The sequence below is a fragment of the Mastigoproctus giganteus genome, chromosome 3, assembly GCF_048544385.1.
Source record: "Mastigoproctus giganteus isolate SK-2022 chromosome 3, ASM4854438v1, whole genome shotgun sequence".
In the NCBI taxonomy this organism is placed as follows: Eukaryota; Metazoa; Arthropoda; class Arachnida; order Uropygi; family Thelyphonidae; genus Mastigoproctus; species Mastigoproctus giganteus.
Genome location: NC_143577.1, coordinates 43237184 through 43261840, shown reverse-complemented (window position 1 = coordinate 43261840; position 24657 = coordinate 43237184). Strand labels below are relative to the sequence as shown.

The following is a 24657-nucleotide window of genomic DNA, read 5'->3' as shown; positions in this document are numbered from 1 at the left end:
GAATAGTGATAATAAGTTCGACATCAATTTTAAAGGCAAAATGAGACCCGTAAGCAGAAAATGTTCATCAGACACACCACTAAATGCGGTTCCCGAGAAATTCAGACCGGAAATTGAAAGCGTGCGCCATTGTGCTCCATCTCGAGAGTTCGCGGAACCAATGGGTTATCCGACTGGGCCGCCGCCCAAGGTAGAAGATGCGGAGACAAAAGGAAGTACTTCTAGGAACTGGTTTCTCCACGACAGGGCTTTCGAACGAAGAAACAGGAATGTTGACACTCTTCCAAAATTAGGTTTCTTTCCATACATCTGGGGGACGCTTTTCAGGGAACGGCCTATTTCAGAGAAACAGAAATCAGACAGCCGAATGTTTCGTCCAAGAACTGTACCTGAAAATGAAGGTCAAGATACTCACGCGCATTATCTACGAAAGCAGTGTCTGAGAGATCATCAAGCTGCAAGAGATCAATCAAAGCTTGATCGGATGCGCAGTTTATTTAGGCTCAACCATATCAATCTGAAAGGAAATCGTTGTCAGAAAGACATGGACGAAAACGGAAGAGGAAACAGTGTTAGCCGAGTCCAATGGCGTCAAAAGAAGTTACATACTCTTGAAGCTATCCCGGAACGAAATAGAAGCAACCTTGAGGTAAATCACCAATTGTTAATCATGTAGTTTTTTGTAAAAGTAAAGTTTTTTTTTTTGTAAAGTAAATTGCAGTGTATTTAACACCGAGATTTATCAGAAGTTTAGCTATCATACAATGGACATCCGAAAGTGAGCAATTTACTCTAATGCTTTTTTATATTATGCAAATGTTTTGGTGTTCTTTAAAGTTAGAAAAAAAAAAGTTCCACAATGATTTTTGCTTTGGTAGGAAGGTTTTAAACCTGTCATTATTTAGAATCCTTTTGAGAAATATCTTTATACTTCTTCCTGCTATTTCCGCAGTTGTATACTGCAAATTACCAGAATATTTTTATAAAAATAAGAGCGCAAAGATTATGAAGGTGAATATAATATTCTTTAAGTAATTATTTCTTATTATGGCATGGTTCCTGTATGGGTTGAGGGTTGGGAAGACGGACAATACTTGACGTTAGTCTTTAATTTCTATAGACTGTAGGTTTCAGGATGTACAAGGAAGGAATGTTGTTCCAAAAAACGGTAATAGGGATAAATGAAGAAGAGGAAAAGATAGTTCTGTAATTTTGGAATTGATATGTGAATGGACGTTGGCTAACTGTTAAGGCACGTGTTGGAACTAGTTGGAAGAGAACGGTGGATTGGAAAAGAGTAAAGAGGCCATAGCTTTTAGTTAATTGAACCTAATCTTTTTTTAAGCTTTAAGTACTTCAACTGAGTCATCACCCAGATGCATAGTTTCCAGAAGCTACAATTTACAGAATACTAGTCTTTCTTGGGTTTTTCTCCAGTTTACAAAACGCCAGGCTTACATGCAATATTCCAGGTATAGTCCAACCATTTCTTCATACAATGGGAACAATCACCTCTTTGTCACTGTTGGCAAAGTTTTTGTATATCATTGACAGAATACCTGTTTGTAATGCTCAGAGTATTGCATGTCTGACTGCACAATTACCCCTAGGTATTTTTCTTATCAAATACGTTTAGTTTTGTGCTACTCAATGGTATGCTATTCAAATGCAGAACTTTGCATTTATTAATGTTAAACTATAATTGCCACTTTTCATCCCATCTGCCTAGTTTGTCTAGAACCACTGGGAATGCATACCCTGATTAATGTTAAGAACCACCCTCCCCACCTTTTATCATCAAAACAGCGACACCATCAATATTATAAATAATTATAAAACAATAAGGGGGAGTCCACATTGAACCCCATGGTACGCGATCCATAGCATTAATCCATGAAGAATAGGGGGAAGGCCATTTATAACTATTTTCAGTATTTCCCTACCTCTTAACTATCCTTTTGTACATATAATAACTTATCCCTAATGTCACTTTGCTCCAGCCAATATAATAATAATCATATGGAACGATATCGAGAGCTTTATTTAAATCTGAGAATATGATGTAAAAATTACTCTTTGCATGCATATCCTTAATGATGACCTGATAGTAGCTAATCTAATACTGTGATTGTTGCCTTCTAGCCCGAGATTCTCTTGTTTTACTTCTCTAACTGTTAACTCCATTATCTTCCCGGCACCGAAGTCAAGCTTAGATGTCTGTAATTACCCACTAAAAATATCCTTGTAAATAGAAGAGATATTTTCACTTCTCTAATCTGTAGGACTTCCTCTGAATCCAAGGATGCTTTCGGTATTATAGCCAAATGATTACTCCTTTTGTTGTTTCTTTTAATATATTTGGATAAATTCCATCAATACTGTTCGTATCCAGTGGGCCAATGTGGATCATCCCTTTCCTTCTTGTGTTAACATAAGCAAGGTATCCTTTCTACTTTTCTTTACATCTTAGCCAAAGACTTGTAATCCCCCTTATCATGCTTATCTCAATGAGTAATTGATTACAGACTAATTTGTACTTACTGTAGGACGATTCTATTCCCCTAACAATTATAATCGTTCATGTATTTTTCTTCTCTACCATCATTAGTTCATCTGACATCCATTTTTGCTTAAACCTTGAACAATAGCTCTTAGTTGGTAAAAAAAAGCAAAGTTTAGTGGTTACTTTGATTATTTTCCCAGAACACTTCTCCTTTGAAATTAGTTGGTCCCACTGAAAAGAATTTTAAAAAACGACTAAGCCTATCGCAATCATCTTTGCTTTAGAAGTACAATAGTATTTCTTTGAATAAATCCCACAACATACTTGAATTGTGATCGCTGGCACCCAGTAGTTCTTTTACTTGAAGATTCTTATGAATCACTCCTGATAATCAGATCAGGAGTATTCTTCTGTCGTTTCTTGTCTATCGCAAATCCCGAACCTAACTCTACTACTGAGTGAGCTACCAACCCACAAGTTACAATCAATATCTATAAAATTAAGATTAGAATTAAAATCCTCCATGATAAGAATGATTTTCTAATTAACTCTTATTTGTCTGCCCATTTTTTTCGTTGTATTCATCACAGTCAATGCTTACGTTATATCATACTGATGGATTGTCAACATTGCCCCAGTAGACACTGGTTGTTAATATTAGATTGACAACCCGTTTCTACTGGTTGTACTGTTTTAGAATCTATGTTCTTCCTAACTAAAAGCATAACTTCCCACACACCATCTCCTGTCACATCTCTGTATATTGTACACTCACTGGCCAAAAAATTAGAACCCTTTATTCAATACCTAGTAAGACCATCTGTTGCCCGAATTAGAGCCCTCACCCTTCGTGGTATCGATTCCACTGGGTGTCTGAAGGGGGGCTCTGGTTGTATTGTGGTCGGTAGAGAACTGCGAACCCAAACTGCCATTTACAACCTAACCCCGACATTTTCAATGGGATTCACATCTGGAGAATTAAGCGGCCATGGTGGATGTTGAACACCTTGGGAATGTTCCTCTAAATATTCAAATACAACTTTTGCACGGTGGATAGTTGTGCTGTCATTTTGAAAGAATCCATCGCAGTCCCGGTAAAAATGAAGCATTGTGATCAGCGAAGCTATCTCTTCCATGACCGGATCGACTAAAAAGCTCTAGTAAAGCGTACAGTATTTATCTGATACCAAGGAACTCGTGATCATATCATGTGACACTTACATTTGCATACAGTACGTTTAATTATCTGTTGACACCATTGTAAAAGGTAACTAATTTTTTGGCTAGTGAGTATAATAACTTAGGACCAAATTCTCGCCAGAAATAACTATTTTTGTTTATCCTCCAGAATAATAGAGATCTGTATTCTAACGAGAATTTAGTCCTAAGTTATTACAATTTTCAGGGCACCGCAATAAGAGAGCTGCAATTGAATTTGTATGTGTGATTAACCTCAAACCGTAGTATTAATTTTCAAAATCTTTCAATTTAATCTTATAAAAAAACAATGACATTTATCAAAAGCCATTTTGAATTAGAGCAAAAAAAAAAAAATTGACCATTTACAAGCAAAGTCCTCTAGAAAAGCTTCTTCGTAAAATATCTTAGACTTTAAGAACATCCATTAAGTTGTTATTCCTTTTGGGGACAAGCCAAGAAAATAACGACTTTGAAAAGAGGAAACGCGGTCAAGTGCTGTATTTATGTTTGATACTTTTTAATAGTTAAAAGAGAAAAATTGCTTCAGTTGACAATCGGACATTTTCAATCCAAGCTAAACACACACACACATACAATCTTTGTTAAGCTATAAATTGATGTCAACAAAAACAACAAATTGCTTTTAACTCTCGTATCTACAAAAAAATTCATAAAAATTATTATTTATTTATTTTATTTTACTTTTTTAAAGAAATACCATAAGTACAGTATATAAATAACGAATCAAAAATTAGCCTTTATGAGCTCTGGAGAAAGATTACCATATCTTAATCACACATCGATAAATATTTTTATAAATATTTATCAACGTGTAAATATTTAAAATATTTACTGCCAAAATATAAATATTTATGTGTTGGAGCATTTTCATTTCAACTTCAGTTAGCACATTTTAGTTTTATTTATTTGTATTATATACTCCAATGGTATTTAAAGAGTCACTAAATAAAAGCACAGTTTCATTGAAATTTACTCATTGGCTGGAATAAATCAATGATTTCAAGATTTCATGATGTCAAGATTCCTAGCGATATATTTAAAATCTCACACTACACTTTTCACTATAACAAATAATGAAAACTGCTACGCTTAATAAAAATGGAACACTAAAATATAATTTAAAAACTCTTATTTTCGTATTGAAATACAATATCATATTCCAAGCTTCTTACAACAGAAGTGGGAAAGTGTTCGATAAGCACTTTTAATGAAGCGATGCAGGCTTCTTTATTTAAATAAATTTAAAGATAAAATAATTAAAGTGATATCAAATTTAAATAACAGAAATAACAAAAACAAATTTAATTCTTACATTATCAGAAAAGAGAGTTTCTAATGAATTTCTTTATTATAACAAACACCTTTTAATACTCTTTATAGGATACATTAATAATATCTTGCGCTAGAAATGATGATTTGTTGGTGGACTTCAATTATTTTGGTGTAATGAGTTGAAGTAGCGTCTATGCTTGAATTTAATTGAATTATTTGATGTCATATTATCTTTATTTGCTGTGTAAGTCAAATGGCATTGGCCTATGGCTTCAAGAACACGTTTAAAACATCAAAAGGGGAAGAAAGATCTTCTAAATTGACTTCCGGGAATCGAATTTTTTGCACACATGAATGAGCAATTAGTCAGCAGCGTTGTGGGCCGGCTTCCAACTTAAATTTCGCTAGACGATGTGCACCGTTTTAAACTCTCAAGGACCAGTTGTATCCTTCACCTTTTAGTTTAGTTATTTTTGAGGAAAGGCCACTAATGCGCACGTTTCAAACGCGGTGCCGCCGAAGGTCATTCGAACATCGCTGCATCCTCTACCAAAGTAGCGGTGAGACAAAGGCAGGCTAAAAATAGAAACAGCAAATGAAAATGGATGAGCAGCGTCTCTCTACGAGATTCATCTCCGTTGTGAGAGATTTTTTTTTTTTTTTTTATACATCCTAAACCCTCTCGGTATTGTGTAAACGGCGTCATCTCTTGTACCTACATACTTACTGTATACATAGACATAAAATAGGCCATAGATAGGAAGAAGGAAGTAAAGCTGAACGGAATATTTTTATCTTTAGTTGACTGCGAGAGAAAGTGTGCGTGCACTGCGCACATATACATAAGAAAATATCGATCATTTTTTTTAAGTGTGTGTGTGTGTTTAAAAATCAGCCCAGCAATTTTTGTTATCTATGGTCAGACTGCTTAAACCTGTTACGTATTCATGAGGATTAGAGTTGTCGACTTTTGTTTATCCTTTGGGATCTTACCTTAAAATAGAAAAAGCACTAAGATTTTCAGACTGATCGATTCCACATACACAGTTCACTTTTAAAATATACTGATCATATGATATCAAATAATCTGTCTAAAATATTGTGGCACTTTTATTATTAAGAACGATGAAATATAAAAATAAGAAAATATTTTAATTTTTAGTTTTACTTTTTCACCTTTAGCAAGTACACAATTTTTTTTTTCAGATAATAACTTTCTTTAGTGATATATGAATTGAACTTAATTGACTTATGCACGTGCATCTTTTTTGTTGTTGTTTTATATATTTTTCGTTTCTGTTTTTTACGTCTGTGTTCTTCTGGTAGACATTTTTTTTTTTTTTTTTTGGCTGTTAGCTGTGTTATAGAATGCAAGTTCATGAGGTTTAAGAAAAATGAACGTGATGGAAATGTAGAGAAATTTAAAGAATAATTCTTAAAAGTAAGTCAATTAATAAGATAGACTAATAACAATTTTAATTTTTACTATTCCGACCCTAAAAGTATGAGAGTGGAAGTTTGTGGTTTATTTATTTTATTTTATTATTATTATTATTTTATTTTTTTTTGTGAAGTTGGAGCTAAACCGGACCTTTCTGAATAACGTTTTATTGTACAAAAAATATTGGAATGAGAAGTTTGTTATTTGTGTATGGAGCTTAAAAAGGATTTTGAAGTTTCTGGTTTGCCTTCGGTTCACCAATTTGATGAAACTAGAAGTCGATCAGTTTTATGGCTTGCTGGCTGTCCATCAAAAGAGAAAGTCGTCAAAGAAGCGAAAGAAATTCAGATTGATTTTTGTCCCTGAAGTCACCTTAAGAGTTTTCCGTGTCTTTTAAAGCAGTTGCATCTCTGTATTGTGACGAAGCTCTATCGATTCAAATTTAGCAACGTCTTAATACAAAAATAAAATATTACAAAAATACAGATCAGTCAGTCTGAACATTTGATGCAAATTATAACTTATTGGAGTTAAAATTATTTATACTAACGTAGTTGACAGTATGGTTATTCTTAACCATTGAAGTCTTGTTTCCACCTCGAAACACTTCACAGTCGATGTGTAGGCAGAGACTAAATTGAAGCCAAAACACGAAACTGGAAATCTTACAACGTAGGTGGCACTTTATTTATGGGAACAGACAATAGCAAAGCGACCAGTCGTACACAAAGGATAAGAAACTCCCACAAGCACTCCCTTAACACCAGCTAAGTTAATAACTTAAATCAACGTGTAGGCGTTCAGTCCTCATCGGCTTCACTTCCTTCTCCTAAGCTACCTGTTTAAAGATATAATATGTTGATTGGATGTTTCCCACGACCTCTTATGCTGTCTAATGAATCTTAGCTGGATTTAACGCGACCAACATACACAAAGGAGCTTTCTTATACTTACATCTGTCACTTATCTTATTACCATATCTCGAATGAAGTAGTACCATGACTTCAGTAGTGGTGCGTTTTATTAAACCAGAAATGCTACAAGGATGCAGTGGACTCCTATAGGCGTAATTGTCGTGACGTTCTACTGGGAATATTTTAAAGAATTGTTTTGCGCCGTTTCTATGGTTACTGACGACAGCATCTATTATAAACGCATGCACGAATATTCATGTATATGCGTATGCAAAATAATTGCAGCACAGTAGGGTTAGATATAATCATATAATTTTAGTTAATGTCGACAAATAGACAGAAGAAATGGTTATCTTCGATTGATATCCAGTCTAGGGTATCGTCAGTATGATAATTTTTTTCTAAATGGTGCGTTCTTCTATATACTTCAAACTGTAGAACATTTATTACTCCTAATTGCTAATGTACTTTCGCAAGATCAGAATTTTTCAAACATTTTCCTAGTCTGTAATGAAAATTTCCCAGGATTAATCGATTCAAGGATAATCAACCAGATGATGTTCATTCTGCTTGCATTGTACTGATGAAAAACAAATAATTATTAGTGGCAAACAGAAACAATTTTTATTCTATGCACTAAATATGTGGGTGCAGTGAGTCAAGGGCGGATTTAAAACTACCCGGAACTTTATATGTAACAATCCAGAAGTTGGTCGATTGTGTAGACTGAGGGGGCCGAATTATACTTGAAATTTTGCACAGCGCAAACTAAGTGCTCTATAAACAGCAACTATACAACTGTTGGGTGATAATTTAGTATTATAAATAAAACCTGTCAAATTATCAAAATAAGATATAGTACAAATTGAAAATTTTCCTTGATTTTTTTACTTTTGTTTTAATGTTCTTCGCCCTTATTTACTTATGTATCGATTTTTTTTCTGTACGAATACACGCAGTTGAACATTAGTCTCTAAAAATAAATTTATTGTAGAGGAAAGATTCCAAATGATAAAAAAGCCAATCTCCAATTAGTTAGGACTTCATAGCTGATATCGTGTAGCTCAGTGGGAGGGAGTACTTAAGGATGAGTAGCCAGTTTGGATCTTCCCCCACTCAAAGTCCCTGTGCCCGCAACCATAGCACTATATGATGGACCAACTGTGTTTAGCACTTTGCATCAAACGTTTCTACCATACTAGATTTCCTTTTCCTGTGGACGACAGGAATAATCTACTGACCTATCTTATCAACTATAATTCGATCACGTGATAGGCTATTTATAGTAGTGCAATTCTGTGTCATACTATGATGTAGCAGGTGCCGTTGTATCCTACAAGCACGACAACGGGAAATTTGCCTATTTCTGCTTATTACTCTATGACGTAAGCAGAAAGTTCAAAGCAATATATATATATATATCAATGTACGGGTAATTCCTGTCCATTTATCAAACTGGAAAGGAAGCCGTGACGTCATATCAGGTGTTAAGAAGCGTATATTGTCGTCCTGGTGACAAAGCAGCCAAAAATCGAAATTGGAGAATACCAGAGACACTTGCCAAGTCTTCGCAAATGAATCTATTGTGCTTACTTGTATATTTTAATATTTTCAAATAATTGCATATTAAAACTTGATATTCTCGAATCATTAATACAATGATCACAATTTTTCTTAACTTTTTTCTCTATGCTCCTGCAACACTAAACTTGTGTTTGGAATGGTGACATTAGTCCTAGCTTAAATATAGACAGTGTGGCCTTATTTATATCGTAAAGAGCTAAGTTTAGATCCACCAATGCTCTTAAAGCGAACAAGTCGGTTTGCCATTGATTCACAAATGAGAAAGCGCCCTTTCAAAACTCTAGGTGTCTCTCTGTACGCAATAAACAGGCCTTTCTCTTCTGTTTAGCGTAAGGAGCATAACCCTGTTCATTTTCTCTCAGGATAAAATACGGTGTTTATTTTTACCGTGTGGTGAAGTCAGTCCCAAGTGTAAACAACACACTGCGCAAATGAAGATTATAAAAGAAGGATGAAATTCGCTCATCCCGTATTTCATCGGTTTTGTCTTAGTGCCATAACATCAAGGAGTAGTCCAAGAAAAGGATTTTGTGTTTTTTAAGAAATGTGCCAAACCTCGAAAAATCTTCGATTTGTATCTTGTGTATAAATCCAATCGGGTGTTTGTTCTCTTGGTGTTACTAACTGTCCAGTATGTTGCCCTTTTTAATTCGCTGGCTGACCCATAGAAGGTCTGCATCGCTGGGAGATTTACGAGTTAGCAGGGCACGTTTACGGACTCAACGCTCCGAGCCGTGGGACCAAGACGATGAACCCGTAGGTATTTCTGTCCTTCATTTCTTTCTTATGAAGCTCATTATTATTTAATCCTCAGAGCTGACCTAAATTAAATAGCAAACAGACTCCAAAATGCATCTAACTTGTACGTTTAATAATTGAGGTTTATTATCTTGAAGTTAGCTCGGTCCAGCGTACTTTGGGTGATGTATATATATATATCAGTACAAAGAATTACAACTTATCGTTGAATGCCGATAGCTGTAAGAAAAACCGAATTTTATTTGTAATCCTACAAACGTTAGAAACAAAATTTTCACCTAAAATTTAGTTGAAAATTAATAGTATAGTCAGTTATGCGCGACAGCGTCTTCGATTTAAACCGTTTTTTTATTTTTCAGGTGTTTGAGCATGCGTGATATTCCTTTGCTATTGATAGAAGTGGCGCTGCTGTGTGCCAGATTGCAAGTGCGTCTCACTATCTTATACCTAATGCCCTTGACTTTCTCCTTTTTGTTTCGCTTTATATCTAATTAAAGTCAATCAATTTGACTTTAAATAGCCCTAATTGACTTTCAGCAGAGTCGTTTAACCAAACCCGAAACTTAAAAAAAAAACTGTCAACGAGAAAAGTTTGCTTTAAATTATGTATAAAATATAAAATACAACCTTTTCAGATGTTCTTAAAGAAAAAATGAAATGCTAGAAGCTCAGTTTGGTAGTTTGATGAGGATGTGATAGAACCATCAGGTTTACAACCTGATGGTTCTATCACATCCTCATCAAAGAGGTGGACACATATTGGACCAATGAACCAAAACAAGTTTCAGGTTCTTTGTTACGCACACTTCGCATACTCCACTTTGCATGTTTCGTATGTGTGTCTCTAGCATGTGCTAGAGACGCACATGGAGTGTTAAAAACTCAGTTCGGATTTATTAACATTTCTGTAACTGTTACGAGCTTTATTATAGGCAAAAAACGAGGTAGAAATTTTCACAGAAGCCAATTGCAATATTCTTTATCCTTAGATTTTGCAGCCTTAGCTCGTTTTTTAAAGAACTATTGTTTAGGTTGTTGTTTTATTTGCTTGTGTTCTCTGGTCCATTTGCCTATCTGCTGGACGAAAAATTCTAGTTTCCGGGAGAAAAAAACCATATTATCCTCGCCTGAGATCAACCATGTCATCCAGGTTGTGAAAACGGTCCATAAAAATTCCTCACTTCATCGACAGGATTCGAACTCAGGTCTTTTAAACCCGGTGTGGGGAGTATGTCGATTATATCAACTATGTTACGCTTGAGGGCAAGCTCCATTGGAGAAGAAATCATCATCGAATTGTGCTCTGGGGTACCTGGAAGACAGCAGCATTAATTGTGTACTTTGAAGGGTTATTGGCGAAGAAAGAATCAATTGTGAAGCCATTAGAAATATACTTATTAGATTTCACTGGGATTAGAATTCAGACCATCTACTCGTATATTTTTAAGTTCACCAGGATTATCATACAGTGATATTCTAACCAATGCTACTTTTCCTGCACTGATGGAATTTTACGGTGGAGGGCCACACACGTTTTGTGCTGCCTTCCACCGGACTTAGGTTGCATAGGCAATTATTTACACACGTGTTAGAGACGCACATACGGAACATACAAAGTGGAGTATGCAAAGGGTGTAACAAACTGCACAATTTCAGATCTCACAATGAATAATCTTGAGATGAAATTTCTTCGAAGTTTATAAAACTTCAGTTACTATGTTTTGCTGAAGTTCTAGCAAAATATTATTTTATTGATGTGCTCTTTTTATTCAGATTTTCTCACATCTATTGTAATTTTTAAAAATTTTTAGAACTTACTAAGAATAATTGCGTTAACATCTGTATTAAATGAAAAGAAAGGTGTTTTGTGTTGCAAGTATTCAAATACTTAAATGAGATAGAATTTTTCCTACAGGAAAAATTCCGATTTCACTAAGTTAACAGGATGTTTGCAATTGTCACCCTATACAATTACGGAATTAAAACAAATCTCATTAACAGCAATCACAAAGTAAATTGGAGCAGTTTCCTGCTTTTCTTTATTTTAAGTTTTGATTTTCATCCGTTTCCCTTTCCTTCATTTAAACTATTCTAGAACTTTTTCTCTTTTGTCTTTCATGTAACTGATTCTCCTCCTCAGCACCATGTTTTCAATTTTAAGTCCTCTCTTTCTAGTTTTATGTTATTTGTCTTCCCCATCGTGACCCTCTTTGTACTAATCAGATCATCTTCAAAGAACAGTTCATTTCTTCTCCTAGGGCGTCAATAATGATGATAAATAAAAACGCACACTCCACTGACCCTATTGCAGAGCAACTATAATATCAAAGGACTGTTATCCATTTTGTGACCATGATCATTATCCGTTCTTCGTTGTCCTTATTATCTAACAAATTGTCCGACAAATGACGTCTCAAGGTACCTATCGTAGTCCTGTCCTTTTGAAAGCCACAAAAGGCAACATAACCTAATATTATTGTCTTCTCAAAGTGACTTTCTTTCGTACAACTGCTGTCTGAAAACTTCCAGGACTGAATATACTATATGAAAGACTACGTGGAACGCATACTCATTATTTTTAATTATACACTTTGACTCCACGTTTTTTATGCAATTTAAATAGTTCATCGAACACAGTATATTCATAAAACATATCTGTAATAGATATGGACTGAAAACGGTCCGCGTTATTAGATTATTCAGGGCAAACTTGTAATAGACCAGTCACCTTCAAGGTTGTTCTGACTCAGATTTCCAAAATTCGATCTGAAACGTGGACACGAGGGGAAGATTGAACGTGACTGCTGATAGGAAATAGGTTTCAATAATAGGAACTTTATGGATTATTTAATAAACCATAAAATTTTCAGAATGTTTTTAATTCGTCAAAAGCCAGATGAATCATCCATCGTTGAAAAAAATAATACAAAGAAATGCCGAATTGATAACTGAAGCAATGCGAGAATTGATAGACAAAAAGTAGCAAAAAGTACACACTTCCTTGTCTCTTTAATTTCTGCGGATGTTCCCTGACGTGTGCTTTTAAGTTGTCCTGCACAGGTAAAATGTTCTGTACCCCATTTGACATTGAAAGCTTTACTTAAGAAGCGAAAACTGTCCGGTCTTACCATTGAACAATTTCTCCATTTAAATTATAGGCGCTTGAATAGAAAGAATATTGAACATTTGGCAGTACACTTGAAATAAGACGAAACTACCCACTGGTCTGATCTAAAAGAAATCGAAGAAAAGAGTAACCTTAATAAACATGAGCGAGTATGTTCGTAGAAGATGTGTATCTAGTAAGGTCCATTAGTATTGGGTATTCTCAGACCTGCTCAAATGGATTCTTGGGGGAGTTTCATTTTCCAGAGAACCACGAAATATCCATCAAACTGCAATAGGTTCAATATTGGCTCTGATAACGCTCGAAACATATTTCAATTTCTACGGGAAGAGAAGATTGAATACACACCGGTGTACATTTAGATAACTGGTGGTACAGATGCTATTCGAGACTGCGGATTTCCCATCTCCCCGCTGTGATATTTCATTCCGTTAATAAAAACGCTGTCATCGAGGATATATACGAAACTAGGGTCTGGTGAATAAGGTGATGGATTTACAAATATAGCAGGCTGTTTGATAAAAGCAGTCGAAAACTTCCATAAACTTACGGAGCGAGCCTAACAGATCAATCAAAGAATTATATAGATAGGGTATTTGGTCTAAATAAGATAACACTCATTTTTGCTTCTTGTGTGGCGTTATAGACTTTTCCCCTGTAAGTTTAAGTTTTAAATAGTTCAAGACCAAAATAATCTTGATTGCCATGTAAAATATTTTTGTTGTGTTTCAAATAGATCGATTGCTAGTTGCCAGGCGCACTGTCTGATTGAAATTTCCGTGTCACGCATCACGTCATTCTTGAGTAGGAGTTTGAAATTATCATATTATGAAAGAAAATATATTGTTTTACGCAATGTTCCCCACCTTTTAAATTTAATAAATTATTGCATTTTTCCATAGATGTAATTTATAAAATATTATTCATAATTTTTATTAATAATATTTTCTGAACTGGCAATAAAGGAATTTATATATATAGGTTTCGATACACCAGAGGGTGATTACTCTTTCTATGTACACCGCACACTGTACACCTTTCTGCAACACTTAGAACAAAACACATTAAATTTGGGGATGTCCTGGACTGGTTCCAAAACCATGTTGGGATTTTCATCTTCTGGCATCTTAGTAAACATGTCCACACTAAATTACTGGTGTCTAATCTTGTCGTCATCCATAATGGCTTGTACCATCTGCATCTTGTACGGTTTTCGGATTCAACGGCTAATGCAACTCTGTCCATACTATTTTTGCAGCACGCCAAGTTCTGTGTTGGCCTGATATTCTGCTTTTTTGGACTTTGAGTGAAACTCGTTGTGTGTGTGTGTGTGTGTGTGTGCATGTCGCCGTTTCTGTGCCAAGGTAAATAATGGAGTCGGTGGTTAAAGAAGTAATGCAGAATCATCTTAACGGGAGCTCAGTTGCACTGCAATAGCATCACGAATTTCTTAAGGAGAGATCGTCTGACCAATCTGATTAGCTACTATGAGGTAGTCACAAAGGACGTGGATGCAGAAAATAATTTTGACTTCATATACTTCGACTTCATTAGACTTCAGCTTTTGATAGTGTTCCACGTGAAAGACTGCTGTACAAAAATGGAGCAGAATGGCATTAAGGATAAGTTATGGCTATAGATAAAGGGACAGTTGAGGGGTAGAAGACAGATGGTGGTTATAAATACACACTGCTCTTCTTGGACTAATGATATTAGTGGTGATCCCCACGGTTTAGTGCTGGATCCTTTGTTGTTTTCAATATTTATTAATGCTACTGAGGAAGGAATATCAAGTTAATGTCCAAGTTTGAAGGTGATACTAAAGTTAGCATGGTAATTAATGGTAGTAATCATGGTATGCTGTTCCAGCAAGATTTAGATAAATTAGTAGATGGGTTGAGAAGTAGCAACTGAAGTTTAACATTGATAAATGCAGGGAACTGCGTATGGGTAGCAGTAATCCAGAATAAGTCAGTTGTATGGTTGGTAGTCACACGTGATGTTCTTTGGACAGTGCAGATAAGCTGCTAGGATAGCCAATAAGGTTTTATCAATAACATATAGAAAGTTTCTGGAAGGAATAAGGAGGTGATTGTCCCGTTGTATAATGCAACGGTTAGGCCGCACATTGAGTATTACATACAGGTTTGGAAGCCCCATTTTAGAAAGGATGTGATCTGTTAGACTGGATGCAGAGAAGATCAACAAAATTAGTCATGGGTAAAAAGGGATTCAGTTGCCAAAAACCTTTTATAATTATTTACAAAATTAGACACTATACAGCAGGGGCTTATTCACCCAAGTCTTTTTGCTTGAGTGAATAAGCCCCTGCTTATCTTTTTCGCATTTTTAATAGTATTCATTTTTATTTGGTACTTTGATTTTTAATTTTTTGCGGCTTATAGCAGTTGACATCTCTTCAATATTATCTATTACAGTCTACAACAATTTCTTTAACGCGATAATAACAAGTGTTGTAATTTTGTAAATCAATATGATCACAACACATTTAATTTATATTTTAATGAAAAAGACTTGAGTTCTATAAATTGCAGCGTCTGGAAATTAGATACTTGCTAGGAAACCTGATTGAAGTGTTTAAGGTTTTAAATGGATTGAGTAAACTAAATGCCGATAACGTCCTTATTCCTTCTTGGATGACTCACTTAAGAGAACACGAATTTAAATTTAAAACAAAAAAGGTTGTTCAGAATTTGCTTTCAACCAAAGTAATTGACTGTTGGAACAATTTTGATTCTGATCTGTCTGAGTCTGTGGAAGTGGGTAGTAGGAATAAATTTAATGAAGATTTAGATAAATAATTAAAGACGATGTATTGCTTTTAAAAACATATTTACAAACATTTAATTTTTAAAAAAATAAGCACATTTTCGAACGTTTTAAAGTTGTGAGCTACTTTTGACGTACCCTGTACAGCCACGTTTTCTCTTAATAATTATAGAGGTGAAGCTGAAACTGGAGCACGCACACACACAGGTCCTTCGATTTCCTTTACTATCATAGCACGGCTAGCAACAGATATTTTTCACGTTTTCCATGGTACTCCTTTTCAATAGAGTGGGCAGTCAAGCGATGCTAATCCCGTGTTTTTCATTTCGCATCGACCTTTGTGGCGTTCGTTCTTCCTGCAGTCTTCTCCCACGAACATTTCCTCTGTTATTTATATTTTGCTGGACCTCTGCCATTTCAAATTATAAGCCAACCTAACCAGCAGCTAACGTTTAGTACAGGTTGAAAAGACGAAAGGCCTTATTTGTATCGATTTGGTTACCAGTGCAGATGTTTGTGGAGTGCTTGTGTTTTAAATGACTTCGTGTACACGAAGATGACATTTAAAGGTCTCGGGGCCAATGCGTCTAATTAATTGGATCCATTTCGTTGGTGCAAATCTGACACTTTTTCGTATTTGCACATATTGTGGTGTTGCTAAGAAGGTGCTTTTAAATCCTCCTCGAATTAAGCACTCTAGAAGTCAGCTGGGTGGGAGAAGTATCGTCCGTGTTGGTGTCATCACAGTCCGGATTAGTTGCCGCGTTCAGAAGAGACACTTATTGCAGTAAGAATGGCATTAATTAAAAGCGACTCTTGAGATAAGCGTAAGACTCAAAATAGATCGTTTCCCCTTTTAAATCATACGAGCTCCAGAAATTTTCGATGAATTAGACTTAACTTATCAAGGAGGAAGAGATCTCACACGCAAAACAAGCATTGCATTCGGAACGTATAATTTAATGGCTTTAAGTTAACCAACATCATACCGTATATGCATAAATACAAAACAGTCTTAAAATAACTCCAAAGTATCTCCAGCTATTAGAGTTATTTCCCATTGGACTTAATAATTATCTACGAGACTTATGGGCGTTGTCGGGTGGATCTATTTTTAACACACACTAATTATACTAAATATATTACAGTAACTATCCAATTTATGTATTTATTAGTCAAATATTCGCCTTTGTATATTGGTAGCCTATAAGTAAAAATCTCAATCGCTTTGATGAACACTTTTGAATGTTTTTGGAATTATTTTAGAGTTGAAATTTTTAATAAAATGTTTCTTTCACTTGTAAACAAGAAATGGTGTTCAAAAATTAAAGTTAAAACCATAAATTCAGAGATATCAAGGAAAATATTCGCTTGTGGACTTTGCAAATATTTTGTGGTCGAATTTTGTCGAACTATTCGATTATATTCAGTTGAAAAGAAATATGTACCTATTTTCGTGAATTATGATCATATATCATGAACTAATTATGCAGGGCTTCCTCCTCTAAAACGAAGGGGGTTAGCCCTGGTATAATTCATGGGTTTAATGAGCAGTGTTATCACCACCGACTGCCAAATTGCTCTCACAACAAAACCGCTTGCTTTTCAAAGCAATTATTGTGGATAAATCCCATTACTCTAAAACTACAAATCTTAGCGTATGGTCTTGAACAATATGTCTTAGGAGGAAGCCAACGTATCCCAGTTCATCTCCTTAAAGAATACCATCGCAAACTTGCTCAGTTAGATTCAAATCCGGATATGTGAGCACACCTCTATCCGAAGAATATCTGTTGTTGTTGTTGTTGGGTTGTAGCCGCATCAGTAACTTAGACCATTGCGCTGTAAATATTATGTCTGTAAACTGCGTGTGTTGTATGGTCGAGTTGCCTGTTTGCTCTACTAAATCACGAGTTTTTTTGGACAAAAACCACGCTACTCTCGCCCGAGACAGCCTACTAAATAATTTTATACAAAATATTGCCTTTCCTTAAAAGTTCGCCTTATTTTCTATATCGGAAACCGTATATCAGGCAAATTGATCAATAATGGAACAAGGAACACAAAATATATCTTCTATTCTTTATTGAAGCTCCCGAATTCAATCTGCTTGCTTGCCAAGTGAAAATCAATGCGTGTATCGATCTTTTAAATGGCAAAACTTTATTCAGAAAATATCTTCCAAAGACGACGCGGATTTTCTTTATTCGTTTCTGCGCACCCGTGGGACTACCCTGTTTGGAACGAAACTTGATGTTTGCTCAATCAATAACTTTACCTTGAACATTTGATATGCAGAATGAAGTTTTATCTCGCGTACTCCGTTGGCTTCATTGATAAAGTAGAGGCTGGTCACGAGGGAGTCTCCCAAATCTCAGCATTCATTTCGTAAGGGGCATAAAATCTCCCCATACATAATTGTTACAAAGGAATTTTATGTTCTATGATTAGATTGACTTATTAGTTTGTTAATGACGATACGGCATTAATACAAAATAGAAATTTTCTCATGAAGTGCATGTACATTACCTTACCAAAATATTGTAGAGATATACTGTTTGGGTTTCCTAAGGAAAAAACGTTTTTAAGTAACCATAAGGGGGCAGCAGAGTTGTCAATAGCAATAAAGGAAGAAACTCAACTTGTCGATACAGTAATGTCAGGTGTATTGTAAACAAATTAAACTAATTTGAACTTTCCCATTGAGCTGTTGATTAACGGGGATCAGAGGAATCAGGGCATGATACGAAAACAGTCCCCAAACTATAACACCACCTCTGGTAACTGTGGTATGAATGTCTTGGCCGTGTGTGTAAAGTGTGCAATGGCCAAACAAATGTAAGTGCGAGCTGGGCAAATGTAAGAGTAAATTGTAAAAGTAAAGCCTGGTGTGCCCAAACACCCTAAATGCTTTTGCTGCTCTAGTTTAGTATCCCTGTGGTAGGTGGAATCCTCCGCAGGGGTGCCCTTCTATCCCTTTAACTTCTTGGTGGAAGCCTTCCTATCATCCATCTTTTTTGCTTCCACCTATACTCCATAACTTATAACTAAGGGTGCAGCGATAATTATCACCGCGCTCTTTTCTAATAAAAACTATTTTTTTAGAGGATCTTCCCTGGAAAGCTCAGGCGACTCCAAGGTTCGTCCCAGCGACCTTACACCCTACTTTCTGGTCCACCTCCTTGGAGTAGTGGACGGACAACGGGGGACCTTGGTTTTCCAAGAGCCCCACGGCAAAGAGACCAGATGAACAACATACCAACAACACAACACTACGCAGACCACACAAAATAGCACACACTATCTGGCCTTGACAGAGTTTGTTCTGCGACACAAAGTACGCAACACGGAGTCGGGGGGAATTCCGGTGCCGCTTGACTTGTAATACTAACTCCATGTGGATATTGGTTTTACTGTGTACATGGCGTTCACATTGGGCGTCGACCACACCTGGTTGTCCCACGTGTGACCTTTGGCCGGCATTTCGACCTCTGTTGAGCCAGTCACGGAGAAACTTAACCATTTTGGCTGTTGTCAGTGACAACTTCACAGTGAGCTGACAGTTAGTATGCACTGACCACAATATCATTAAATGGGTTCTATCAAAAGAAACTTATGTGGTGAAGGTAACGGAGAGGGCTTCAATTTAAAAAAAAGGCACTGTAACGGAATGGGATATTTCTTGGGCTCGATTAACTGGAAAGACTCCTGTATGGTGTCAGGTAGAAATATGCTATGGGAAATATTCGAGCACTTTATCCTGGAAACCACAAACTTATTCGCAAAAGTGGTCAAGTTCCCGTAAACGGAAGATGACAAAATGGATGAATGATGAGGATAAGTGTTTAATTGAACAAACTAAACAAACACGGAAAGGATACAGGTTATCGCTTAATTGCGACTTGTATGAGCATTATTTTGCCTGTCTTAAAACTGATGGAATAAGACTGGAAAGCTGCGTACTAGAAAGCACTAGTAAAGAAAGCAAACAACAGAGATAGGGAGTTCTCATATGTGAATACAAAGAAGAACAGTTGATCAAGAGAGTCCCTTAAGTTGATTGATTGCAATGGATGGACCATAGAAAGTCCAGAGAAATAGCAGATGATTTGATCAGATACTTCTCAACGATGTTTTTCAGTCGAAAGCCAGCTCGAATCTCTGTGAAATGTTAAGGAATCAGACCACTTAAGGAGTCGAATAATGGTGAAGAAAATACTGGTTCCCTGACGTTCTTCCTTATTGTGAAAATATTTCAACTGATGGTAAATACCATCTGACTGAAGCAATTACGTCAACAGGACCCATACCTATGCACTAAAATTCTTATTCTTATTTATTTATTTAATCAGGTATAGAAAAGTTATATCCATCCCTAGTCAGCAATCAAAATGCTATCCTGGAAGCCACAAACGTGGAAAAGGTACATTGCAGGAATAATTGTCCCAGAGAAGCGTTTTATTAAAAGAGTTACTGAAGTTAAAGGAGACAAAAACTCCAGGAGGTGATGACATTTGTTCACTAATAATTATACTGGCTGCATGTAAATGCATCAAACCGCTGGGAACGTTAAGAAGAAAATCATTAGCCTTCGTGCAGGTCCCTTGAATTTGAGAAGCGCTGAAATCTTCTCAATCTACAAAGGTGGTGCTAAAGAGGAACGGAATAACCATAATCCAGTGAGCTTGACCTCTGTGCTAGGGGAGATCATGAAGCCTGTAGGTTGTAGTTAAGGGTGGATTCAGAAACATCTCAACGAGAATGCTATCCTGAAGAGATTCCAGCATGGCTTCGTTAAGGGAGGGATATGCCTTTCCAAATCTGGTAAATTACTATGATGAGGTGATTAACCCGTTGGATAAAAGAAACAATTTTGATATTGTATATCTAAACGTCAGTAAGGTTTTCGATGTTTCGATGCGATCTGGAGGAAAGGCTCTTATATAAACTGGAATAAATTGGGATTACAGGTAGGATCAAACGCTGGATTGCGGATTGGTTAAAAGATAAGAGATGAAGGGGTATCATAAATGGCTAATGTATAACAAGTGCAACAAGCGGGTTCCTTCTGGGATCCGTGTTGCGTTTCCTCTAATTTTCAATTTATAGCAACGATATTAACGAGAGCCGACCGGGCTAGCCGAGTGGGTAAAGTACCTGCCTGGCTTAGGTCTGAGTACTTCCTGTTCGGTGTTGAGTACGGTCTGTTGCGCAGGATGGTCTTGTCCGTTAACATGCCATGGTCTCAGTATAGTCTGTGAGTTGGGGTCTGAGGTTTACACTTGTAATGCAATATACTTTCTTTAATCAACTGGTATTTTTTCGCTAGCTTCTGATGTATTATCTTTGCAACCTGGTAGTGCCTATGAGTGTACTGCGTCTGGGTGATCACCCGCGGTGATGTTTATTATTATTATTAAAATCCGTGTATATCAACTCCATGCGCAGCCTGTAGTGTCAGAGAGTGTACAGGTAGCTGTCCGGGTGGTGGACAAAATAATGGAAACAGCTGATATGAAAGTAGTTGTTGTTGTTGTTGTTGTTGTGGGGATTTCATGGCGCATAAGCTACTTTGGCTATAATGCGCCTATTCATTTATAATAAAAAGGAAATGAATGAAAGTAGTAGTTTTTGTAATGGGTGTATATTATGAACATGCAGCGATGATTTTTTTTTTTGTTTCTTGCAGTTAGTACTGTGAAGGAAAAACGATAAAGTTTTATGTTTATTTAGAGATAATGTTTAGAGTTGTTGTTTAATTAAAAAGGCATGGAAAAAAAATGACAGGCCTGTCTGATTTCCAAAGTGGTCAAATTGTTAGTGCACGTTTAGCAGGGGCGTCGTTGAATAAAACTGCTCATTTGATTAATGTATCCAGAGCAACTGTATCGAAATGTAGACATGCGTTGTATCTTATGATATGATATAAAAAACTCTCTAAAATGGCCAGAAATTAGTGTAGTGCTATGTTTGTGGTGTGTGTGTTGTTTCAGGTCCACTTTACTTTACTACTGGGAAGCAGTGATCACCAAGAAGGCTGCTACTTTCCAGGACTCCACATTCACGCCACGAGGAGGCGGTCCACAACTATGTGCACGTGCTGTTCCTTGTGGACTAAATCCCGCAACCACAGACAGTTGTGAAAGTCCTATTGGCTGCTAGCATTCCTGTACCATTGAAGCCCAATCAGTAGTACCAGCAAAAGGATCGGCCCCTGCACAAGAGTAAAAAGGCCGAAAAAAAATAAAGATAATAATAATAAAAAAAATAGGTAAATTGTATCGAAAGTAAGGTTATATTCACCAAGTATGGAAAAACAAAATGTGATAGGACTAACTGTGACAGAAAATCGAAGCTGACTGAAAGAGACCCCGGAGACTGAAAGGGACTGTAGTCCGAAAACATAAAACTACTGCCTCAAAAATAACTGCAGAACTTCATGTGCGTCTCAGAAATCCGGTTTATATCAAAAATATTCGGAAACTTCATAATTCTGAAATTTATTGCAGAGTCGCCAATATCAAGCCACTTGTGATTGATAGTAATGCTAGAAAGAGGATGCAATGTTGTAAGAAGAAAAAAAAAACTGGACACACTTGATGATTGGGAACAAGTAATATTTTCAGACATATTCTCATTCACACTTTTTCCAACATCAGGAATTATTTGCTTTGGCAAAAGGCAAATAAAGCGCATCAACCGACTGTCATGTACCAACTGTCAAACAAGGAGGAAGATCAACAAAGGTTTGAACATCAATAGTTTGGTATTCTTTTGGTCCTGTCATCATCCGGAATGGGTGAATTACTGCCGCTGATTACCTTGATATTTTCTGCTACCGGTTCATCCTATGGCGCGAACGTTGTTTCCCACAAACGATTCTATGTTTCAGGATGATGCTCCAATACACACAGCCAGATGTACCCAATCTTGGTTGGTTAAATGAACATGAAACCGAAGCTAAGCACCTCTCCTGGTCAACACAATCATCAGATTTAAACGTTTTTGGGCCACTGTGGACATTTTTGGAGAGGAGAGTGAAAATTAGATTTCTTCCATCTTCATCACTCAAGGAACTTGAAACGTTCTTCCATGAAGAATGGTCCAATATTCCTTTTAAGACAGTTCAAGATTTATTTGAATCTATTCCACGTAGAATACAAGCTGTTTTAAAAGCAAAGGGTGACCCAACACCACATTAATTCATACCTGTAACTCGTATCACAGGTGTTTCCATTATTTTGTCCATCCTTGTACAATTGAAGAGTACATAGAGCAATTATAAGTGATATAAAGATCGGAAGGGCTAGTCCATGTTGCTTCAAAAACACTTGGACTGATTGCATATATGATCCCAGAAATAGTAGCTATTATTAAAGTTCAATGGTTCTAAATATAACCTTATACATTTGGGGAACGGAAATATTGGCGCCACGTATAAGCTCGGGGGAGAGGAGCTAAGAGTGATTCAGGTCGAAAATGACTTAGGTGTTATGACTTAATCAGACACGAAATTTTCCGTGCATTGTAAACAAGCCGCGAGAAAGGCCCATGTCCATGATTTACAGCCCTGTTGCTGGTAGAGGGACGGTCGTCCTTATACCTCTATACAAGACGATGGTTAGACCGCATTTGGAATATTCTATTCGGATCAGGAGACCGCACCTAAAAATAGATACAGAACTTCTGGAGAGGGTTCAGAGAAGGGAGACGATATTTGTGAGTACAAATCGATGCTCATCTGAAAAAACTTAGAAGTTATGGACTGGAAAGTTTGACAACCGGGCATCTAACGGATATCCGATTGATGTGTATAAAGTGCTGAAGGAGTTGCGTATAACGAATGACGAAGGTCTGTTTTCCTTTACAGGTAAGGCGAGATCCAGGGGACACAAACAAAATCACGAGGAATGACAGAGATTGGATCTCATGAATTTCAACTATGTGCCGCAGGTTATCATTGGAATAAGTTGCCTTAAATGTTCATACTATTTTCATTCCCACTAGTTCCACCAACTGTATGGTTACCACGTGGAATTGGAAATAATATGAATATTCGGATTTATTTATTTATTTTGTTAGCAGAAAAAAATTATTCCTTTCATCGTTTGGTCTTACTGATACTGTTTTAAATGATCTAATGGATTCTCGATATAGTTCAAATCCTGGGATTGTGAGGACCAAGGAAGCGCCAACAGATATTTGCAGTGAACAGTTGCGAAGAGTTGTTAACTTTGTGCTTACCTCAACGACGCCTCTCTAGGAGCAATGTGTAAATACAGGTATTGGGTATTCAGAGGGATTCTCAGCACCAAACTGTGAACAAGAAAATGTTCACAGCATGGACAAGTTTAAATATTACAAGCATGCGGTAATTCAACATTCGAGTACAGAAGGTGAACCAGTAAGCCTTTATTGCGTAAAAGTTTCACACATGGACAACGGTCCCCCGGGACTAACTTCCTCTTTCCTTCGCCAGAAAGGAATCGCACCATACCCAGTGCAGAGGAGGCGAAGTTTGCATTATTTTTTGGTCAGCACCGACTGCTACTGATAAACTGATTATTTCATAGTGTCATGGTCAATGCCCATCGCTACAGCGAAACAGTGGAGTAATTACTGCAGGCCATAAAAGAAAATTGGCTGGGTGGTTAACGTGTGTTTGGCATGGTCTTGCTTCGCGACAAAGCCAAATAACATAGCGCTTGACATCCACTTAGCCGTACAGATGGGAAGGCCCTGACCCTGACTATCACCTTGTCACCAAGCAAGAGATATCATTGGCACAGGAGTTCTATGCCAATGATGTGTCACTTGGTGACACGATGGGACTGATCTCTCAAAGTTGCAAGTGTTTAGGTTTTTGATACACCGGGTGCATCACTGAAGCCTGTTCCAAAAGTTGTTTCATTTGAACAATCAACTGACCCCTATGTTTTACTGTTGTGTAAATTTGTAGTTTTCATTTCAGTTCGTGTAATTCGTCTTTTCATTGCTTAATTTCATTGGAAGAACATCATGAATACTTGGTACTGAGATTTGTTTG

General features: G+C 36.6%; 1 protein-coding gene across 2 annotated transcripts in view; it reads left to right on the top strand.

Moving 5' to 3' along the window:
• Positions 1-358: 358 nt before the first annotated feature.
• Positions 359-24657, top strand: part of LOC150087907 (uncharacterized) — a 172297-nt gene continuing 147998 nt past the window's right edge. Inside the window, exon 1 of one of the 2 annotated variants that reach the window (XM_090369263.1) lies at positions 359-649. In XM_090369263.1, coding sequence (XP_090225389.1) covers positions 368-649 — 282 coding nt within the window. In that variant the 5' untranslated portion in view covers positions 359-367. Of the gene's footprint in view, positions 650-9448; positions 9692-24657 lie in introns of those variants that run through there. The other variant, XM_090369264.1, reaches the window with a different exon arrangement.